The sequence below is a fragment of the Parathielavia appendiculata genome, assembly GCF_033297405.1.
Source record: "Parathielavia appendiculata strain CBS 731.68 unplaced genomic scaffold N657scaffold_7, whole genome shotgun sequence".
Classification (NCBI taxonomy): Eukaryota; Fungi; Ascomycota; class Sordariomycetes; order Sordariales; family Chaetomiaceae; genus Parathielavia; species Parathielavia appendiculata.
The window spans coordinates 435,521-443,695 of record NW_026944226.1 but is presented as its reverse complement, the minus strand read 5'-3'; the positions used below and the strand labels follow the sequence as shown (position 1 = coordinate 443,695).

The following is an 8,175-nucleotide window of genomic DNA, read 5'->3' as shown; positions in this document are numbered from 1 at the left end:
CTCGCCGAAGACCACCCCGACCGGCTCGCGTCGCAGCAGTGGCTCGCATACATATTGGAAACAGCAGATCAAGATGAGCTAAGATGAGCTAGACTATAATGTTAGTGGAAGTCATTAATCTATCTTCTTTTTCCATATCTCTCCGCTCTTACGCGGGTCGTAGGGGCTAGGACAATCTTACATTATGCATTCACGGCTTCGTGAGTGTTCTTCTATCAGTCCGGCGCGCGGCGCGCTTGACTTAGTCTCGTTGTCGTGGTTTTGGGTAGTAGCCGTTGCTTGGTGCTTTAAACGGTGCTGCGGCTTATGGCAGTAATGACCCAGCCAGCAGCCGGAAGGGTTCTGGATCGCTTTCGCTTTCATTGTCATGCTGGATAGCTAATGTTATACAAGGGCCGTTATGTACCCTGCGACGGCACCTGCCGTTGAGGTGCGCGCTTGTCTTGCTCGCGCGTGCCCCACTTGCTCTGGCATTATCTCTTGAATCACGAGAGCTTTTCTAGCTTCTCTTCCTTTTCTCACCATCTTGTGATTAACATAATAGAGAGTTCTTTCCACAGCCTTGCCTCGGCCAAGGGCCCACTGCTCGTGACAGACCCGAACAGATGTCCAACAGCCGAGCAGGTGGTGTCTCGACCCAGCGTCAGAGGAACAGCTTATAAGTGGATGATGCACCAGTTCACAAGAACCTGAATCTAAACATTCGTGACAGGTCCCAGGTATCCAATCTCTTTATGCCCGCAGACATTTGCTGGTTGTCTCTGCACCATAATGTCATTGTTCGAAACAAGCTACAGTAGTTAGCACAAAGGCCCCGGGACAAATCGCAACTGACAGAAGACGTATGCTCTCAACACTCGAAACACGCTCCCAACCAACAAGGTCCCTGTTCAGCCTCTCACACAGGATTCAAAAAAGAATCAACTACCTCACCTAAGTACTCCCGCGCGGAATGCAGCCGCTGGAGTTCTGACCTTTCCTTCAAAATATTGAGTAAAGGGACTAAGAGTAGCGAACACAGTTCACTGACCCTGTGACCGCGATAGTACACAATTTGTGGTAAGACTTTCCGTGAAGGGCCCAGAATGGCGAAACACTTCAACAAACCAGTCTTCGCAAGAACCTGGGCTGGGGCTGAAACTAGGAATTTCGGTAGGTAGTTCAATCCATCGCAGGGAGACAATCTCAGCGGTGGCCACTTTATAACTAGCAAATATGCAGTTGCGTTCCATTACATGCACGGGTTTCAATAATGGCATACATGTCTGTTGATGCCGATCTAAAGTGTGAGGCTCCGTCTTTGAATGTCATTGCGTGCTCCGCCGTCACTTGCCTCCTGAAGAGGCTGGATCTAAAACTTTTTATTGTAAGCTTCTCAAATCACCTGAGGGTTTCCACTCCGGGATGTGGATCAAAGGACGTGGTTGTCAATGGAAACAGGGCGACATGGCATTCACATCAGGCAGACACCATCACACCCTTCTCACCGCGAAACCCATAGAAGTCTGCAGCATGCGTAGCAAAGAAGTATATATACATGTGAAGTGCCAAAGATCAAGCAACCTTAAAATTCCCATCACACTTACACCTCACGGGACTGTGGCGACTGTAATATCAAGACACTGCGACCACAGCATTAATATACGATAAACAAATGAGTCGGTCACTGGAACCTTCCAGTTATGTTCCGCCAGGTCGCTCAAGGGTCCCAGTGGGGCAAGTCGCTACCACAAAGAAGACGTCTTTTCCTGATTTCACAGACCAGCGCCCATGCCAACTTGAAGAATCTTTGACCACCCCGCTACCCCAGGCGCTTGAAGCACCCGGATGGCCTAGGTTAATGACGACGAACTTGGAGGCATGGAGAAGACAGAGCCATGCGCAATCTCATCAACCCATACCCGGACACGAGAGGGACATTTTCCATCTTTCACCTCCCCAGGTGCTTGGGAGCTCACCGGCTCGTCCTCATCGTCACACCCAGCGGATAGGCAACCCTTCCCCATCCTCCTTCCAAGATACCCCCTCAAACTACCATGAAGCCACCCCAAGCCGTCCTCTGATCAAACTGACCTTCCCATCTCTGTCTGATATCATCCCTCCACCCTTCCTCTTCGACGCTACCATCCCCTTGATTCAGAAGCTGGTCAGCACCCCAAGCCTCTCCAACGACGAGAGACTCCTCCGTCTGTCCGACATCCTCAGCCCGTGCACAAAAGCCATCTGCGTCTCGCGCCTGAAGCTCCTCCTGTCCTGGCCAGCCCTGCAGTCAGCCTGGGCTCAGTTCGTCCAGGACGTCCTAGAATATCATGCAAATCCAATTTACGCTCTTGCCCGCGACCCGCACCGCTTCAGCAGCTTCCTCAACTTATCGAGCGGCAACGGCGTCTTAGCCGTAGGAACAAACCTCACAAGCAACAGCACCAAACCCGCCACCGCAGCCAATCACCCAAAGTGGCGTGTCCGGCGCAAGCCCAGCCCCCTCAAGACAGCCATGAGCAACATCTGGCGTGCCATAACCGGCATCGAGCCAGCGCGATCCACCACAACGGGCAACTACAACAACAACAACCGTGACTACCACGCCCAAAAAGACATGGGCCTGCCCTCCATCCCCCTCGTAGCAAGAAAACTCCTCGCCGGAATGAACCAGTCCCAACACCCCCCGAATCTGCAGCACACCTGTCCCGTCAACGGAGCCGCGCTCTCCCAGTGGACCAGCCAGCCCAACCAGCAGCGCTGGCATATGACAGATACCAGATGGGATTTGGAGAGGGGGAGGGAGGAATGCACAGTGGAAGACTACTACGCGCGGTTCGTGCTGGTGTGTTTGAAGGCTGTTTACGCCACAACAACGATAACAACGACAGCACCTCTGGAGGAGCCAATGTTTCTGCTGTCATCAGCATCATCAGCATCATCATCGCTGCCGCCACACGCTTCTCCTGGAAGGGGTCAAGGTAGTAGTAGTAGTAGGAGTGCCGGGTGTGACATTGGCGTTGACATTGGCACTGGTCGCAGAGACGCTGGTAATACCACTGGTATTGGCACTGGCACCGGTGGAATGGACAGGATCCAAGAGACAAAGCGGGGATGGCGAGAGAGGATGTCGTGGCTGAGGGATCCGAGCGAGGTGGGGAGCTTGCAAGAGCAGACGTGGATTTTAGTGCATGTGCTGTTGTTTTTGCACTGCGAGAAGAGGGAGCAGATTCTCAGGGCTGGCGAGGGTCTGGATCAGCGCAGGAACTGGTTCGTAGGTCCTAGTAGGAGGTTGTTTCGGTGGAGATGATGAGGGCATGCGAAAAGCTTGAGACTGATAGAAAATGATGCGAGGATGGGCAGGGGGCTGATGGCTTGGTCAATTCTTAGTAGATAAATAGATGCCATAGACTGTCTGGTCAGTTACCAACTGCTCTGCGCTCCCCCATGGAATTTGGGTTACAATGGATGGTGTTCATCCCCATCTGCTACCCCTTGTTGGCTCGAGAGACATGCCGCAAAGCTGATTGCAGGGTGAAACACCGGCAGCTTGCGTCTCACGAAAGCTGCTATTGGGTCACATACAAGACATCAATATCTCTTCACTTCATGTTATCAAAGGGTTCAAAGCTAGAAGTCTGTTTATTGGTAGCAATCTGATCGGGGTGATAGACGCAAGAATATAAACGAAAGTATGGTAGAGCTCAGCCCTCCTAATTACCATCGCAAAAATGTCCAGACACTAAGCTAGATAGCATGTGATTATTCTCTGTTTTGTCCATCCCAACGGACCCAGCTCGACTCCCAAGGAACCCTCGCCAACTAAACTTGTTATTGTAACATTAACTGCAAGAATCATGGTCCAGGGCATTTCAGGAGCACGTTGCTTTATGTTGCCAATGTGTTGCACTACCAAGAAAAGACCACCAGCAAACACCTCCTCTATCGTCATGTTGAATGGATGCAATACGGGCACCGTCGTCCATGTCCTAAAGGACCTCGCGGGTGCCATCCTCGTAGATCTTAATAGTCGGAGTCTGCATTCAAGTCAGCTTTGCACCTTTCAATCAGTAAAAATCAAACCCACAATGTCCATGCCGTGCATCTCGGAGAAGCGGCAGTCGTCGCCAAAGTAGCACGAACCCGGGTTCGAGCAGTGATGGCCGAGATTGCATGCGATCTCGCGGCAGTAGTGGCCAGAACCGCACACCAGGTTCCTTGTCTTGTGGCGCAGGGCAAGTATCTCGGCCGGGTTCAGGCGTTCCCCGTGGTAAAAGCTGCAGTTGGTGTTTTTGCAGCTGTTAGCCAAGTGGTACCTGTTGCAGAGGTTCATGCCGCTCATCTGCCTCCGCTCGTCGAGTGATTTTACCGCATTAGGGTCTGGCTTCGGCAAAGGGATGTCAACCCGCTCATCGTGTTTGTTGAGCTGGATGAAAAGCCGAGTGACTGTTGGCTTCTTCTGCGTGGCAATGTTGATTGTAAGGGGAGCGCTGCTTCGGCCCACGGTGGCATAGCTGCTCGCCGTGCTCGCCTGGGGCTCGGGCTTGGTTGCGGGAACCGAGGCCGGAGGGACGGGGGCCGAAGGCGTTGGTTTGGGCGACGCAACTGACGCAGTCGCTGCTGGACTGGGCAAGGGGTTAATGCCAATCCCATTTCCAAGACTGAGGATAGGAGGGGAGGTCATGGGACCCGATGTGAGCGGCGCCATCGTAGCAGGCGTGAAACCCGGGGGAAAGGTCGGCCGAGACAGCAGCGGTTCTGAGCGGAAAACCGAAGGGAAGGCCACGCGCTTGAAAGTGAATTTCCTGAAGTCGGCGGCGGGTGGGGTAGTTTCCAAAAGGCAGATCTTTTGGTTGCCGCGGAAGGATTCTAGGAAGGTCGCGTAGCCATTATCGTGGCAGCCGGCGAGGATGAGGCATCTGCATTGGATGTTCTTCTCCATGACCTCAAACAGCTTGCGGACCTTATGATCAGCCTGCTCCTTGCCGTAGCCGACGTCAGTGAAGGTGAAAAGGGGCTGGGCGCGAGCGAAGCCCCGCGCGAACTTTGTCAAAGCGCCGTAGTCGGGTGGAATGATAGCGCCCGAGTTATGGAGAGCCCGTGACAGACCCTCGAGGCTAAGGACGACATGGACAAATATGGTGTCGATATTTGAGAATTGCGGTTGGTCGTGGAAGTAGATCTTAAGCTGTTGGTGGAGTTCCTTTCAAAAGGTCAACGGCGATATCCTTCAGGATATTTGGACGGATATTCAAAGGGTCCTGCTATCACCGATACATCCAGGGCATTAAGGGTTCCAGGTTGTCGCTTACATGGGCAGCCTCAATGCCTCCGTCCTCGCCTCTGGCAATCAAGTCCTCACGAAAGACGGCTCCATCGCCATCGATAACGACAAAGGCGAACGGTGAAGATTCCTGGAATATGTTAGTGAATGCAGGCGAGAATAGACCGGCGGGTCGGGAGATGGTCCGAGCTGGGTTGAAATCGGGCTATGGATCGACTAACCGCAACAGTCTTGAGACTATTCAACTCCCTCTCTGACATACGCTGTTCCTTTTCCCAAACCATGGCATTCCTGCCAGCAGTGTCAGCTGCCGTGCATGCAACGGGGCACGGAAAGAGTCCCGCACCTTTTTTCGCGCTCGCACTCATCGACTTTCTCTCGGTAGCGGGTAAGCAAGTTGACATAGGCAATGTAAAGGTCGTTCTCGATCCGACCTCTGTCGCGAACAAAGGCCTCCCATGTCTGAAGAGGGGCGACGTAGTGCTGGGCGGGATCCGGGCCCTCAGCTGCATCGTATCGACTCATGATGGCGGTTTAAGTGGTTAAGAAGGAAAGAGATGAAATCGAAACGATGTTGGAGCGGTCGACAGGTTGAGATGAGAATTGGAACCAGGGTTGGGCTTCTGAACCCGACCTGGGGTTTCCGAGAATGGCAGGCCAATCCAAGTCGAACCAAGGACGACACGTTCAACAATCGCTTCTCTCAGCCAGCAGAGTATTGTGAAAAAATGGCCGGGGAGAGAAGAGCTCGATGGGATGCAATAACTTTAAGCCTGGAGTTTTGATGAAAATTGCACAAAGAGGTGCGTTTGCTGCTTGCCGCCTTGAACTGAGAGGGAAGTCAGCAGACTATCAAAGCCAGCATGTTGAATGTCCCGTAGCTAACCCTGCACGTGACCGCAGATTATCCGCTGGTAATGAACAGGGTTAGGGTCATTGTGGCAAAGCGTTTTAAACTTGCAGCTTCGCTTAACAAACATAATCCGGGCCATTCGACAGCAATGGCGCCCATTTCCGCCTTTACCGCTGCGCTTTAGATTGCACTGCTTCATCTGCAGACTGCAGGATGATTTTCATGGGATTATGTACGACACTTTTTCCAGAAAGTCGGGTTCCTCACCTACCGTAACCTGATCTGTTCCAGTTTCAGCGTTCCGGGGCCAAGTATATTCGTGTCTTGGCCTATGAGCCGACGTCAGCGTCGTGCGCAGATACCGCATAGGGCACCGGCTATGCAGCCGCAGGAGAGATGTCGCGATGTCTTAGGTCTTCATTCGGTTGCCTGATTGTCTTCTTCCCCGTCTTCTCTTGCAGACTTGTGGAACTGGTTGGTTAGAGATCGTGCGTGTCGTGTTGTTGACGCGCGTTTAATTGATGTGGAGTGTGACAGACTTTCGAACCCTGACTGTAATAAAGGGTCTGGCGAGGCCTAGGGCATAGCGGTATAGGAATAATAATAATAATAACTAATAGCGTACATTATCAGCGAGTGGATCATATCAGCGAGTGGATCATATCAGCGAGTGGATCATATCAGCGAGTGGATCATATCAGCGAGTGGATCATATCAGCGAGTGGATCAACTTTTTACTACCTTGCAATAACTATCCTCGAATGTACACATCAATACTAGGAACTAACTATAATTACATCGGAAACAACTGAATCAGACGATTCTGCGACCTCCTGGCAAGTACGTGCATTATGGCCCGGCTTGCCGCATACACTACAGCACCGAACATTCGTATGGCCCGCCCCTGCACCACTACCATCCGGCTGCGTTTCTAGTACTCCCTCCCCATCTACAGCCTTCCGGCTCAGCAAATCCTGTGCATCTTGCACAGTAAGCGACCCTCCAAGCTGCACGCGTGTTTTCTTAGCTCTACGGTTCTTACTTAGTGCCTCGTTGGCTTTACGGAGCGTAGAGACCTCTGACCGAAGGAGAGCCACCTGTGCATCACAGCCATTGTTCCCTTGGTAAGCTGGTCCACAGCAGCCAACATCGAAGTTGGGGAGCTAATTTGATGGTTGGCAATGCGAGTCTTGATGAGCGTTGACTGCGACTCGGCCTCGCGGGGGTTGTGCGGCGTCTGGTGTGATGGGCTGAGCCCATGATGGCCTCGGCAACCCTCGGCCGTGGTATCATGATAACGTCATCCTGAGGCAGGCAGTGTCTGTGTGTTCCGGAGCATATAAGAGCTGCCCTCTCTTCCTGTCATCTAGTTCTCTCTTTTCTTTTCGCTCTCCATTCGGAGCAATCTAGTCAATCATTGCCCCGCCTTGTGCATCATCTCAACGCCAACGCGTGACCCGTAACATCTGGAACACCCAAGGTTGTAGAGCGCCTGTACGCGAGTTTGGGGGCGTTGGCGTACGAAGCTTCACATCCAGCTTAGAAAGCACCCTCTCTGGATTGTACGGCACAAGGCCAGCACCTGCAAAGCCGCCCTGTATATTCCTCCCCGTCATAGAGGCAAAAAAGGCCTCGCGGAAGGCACAGAGGAACTCAAGCTTGCTGACGTGGTTGATATGCATACGCATCAACTCCTCGATTTGGCGACCGTACGCCTGCTTCAGCAGTCCAAAGCAGCCAACATCGAGTGGCTGAAGGAGGTGAGAAGAGTACGGCGGGCATACAGAGCGTAATGATGTTGCTCTATTAGCAGTAGAGCTCAAATTCGGTCGAGTAGTGGCTTTCGTGGCCGTCGAGGATCAATAACCGGTATTTGCCCTTTGTCCGGGGCGCCGTGTGGTAGTCGAAGTGCTTGATCCAGTCCAGGCCTACCGCATTAGTAGTCCAGCCATTGTCGGTGGTTGCGATGCGCCAGTCGGCTGGGAGGTTGCATTCGGTGTACCAGTTGGCGAGATGATGCTGCGCGGCTAAGATGATGAACGGAGGGATAGCCCAGCCA

General features: G+C 52.7%; 2 protein-coding genes across 2 annotated transcripts; one reads left to right on the top strand and one right to left on the bottom strand.

Moving 5' to 3' along the window:
* Positions 1-1,840: 1,840 nt before the first annotated feature.
* Positions 1,841-3,289, top strand: N657DRAFT_681271 (uncharacterized protein; the record flags this gene model as incomplete). Its single annotated transcript, XM_062796368.1, has 1 exon — positions 1,841-3,289. The coding sequence occupies one exon, from the start codon at positions 1,841-1,843 to the stop codon at positions 3,287-3,289; it is 1,449 nt and encodes a 482-aa protein (XP_062646901.1).
* Positions 3,290-3,614: 325 nt separating this feature from the next.
* On the bottom strand, positions 3,615-6,097 carry N657DRAFT_645859 (uncharacterized protein). The gene is made up of 5 exons (XM_062793021.1): positions 5,610-6,097; positions 5,485-5,554; positions 5,292-5,393; positions 4,067-5,182; positions 3,615-4,016 (listed from the first exon to the last, which is right to left on the bottom strand). Exons 1-5 carry the CDS (start codon positions 5,786-5,788, stop codon positions 3,969-3,971), a joined length of 1,515 nt encoding a protein of 504 aa, XP_062646900.1. The 5' UTR covers positions 5,789-6,097; the 3' UTR covers positions 3,615-3,968.
* Positions 6,098-8,175: the final 2,078 nt, after the last annotated feature.

Bases quoted from the DNA above. Each gene is read 5' to 3' on its own strand.
- N657DRAFT_645859 (XM_062793021.1), bottom strand. From the start codon at position 5,788: ATGAGTCGATACGATGCAGCTGAGGGCCCGGATCCCGCCCAGCACTAC. The intron at 5,555-5,609 runs GTGCGGGACTCT...CACTGCTGGCAG, and splicing joins GAGTGCGAGCGCGAAAAAAG to GAATGCCATGGTTTGGGAAA. The intron at 5,183-5,291 runs GTAAGCGACAAC...ACCTTTTGAAAG, and splicing joins GAGGCATTGAGGCTGCCCAT to GAACTCCACCAACAGCTTAA.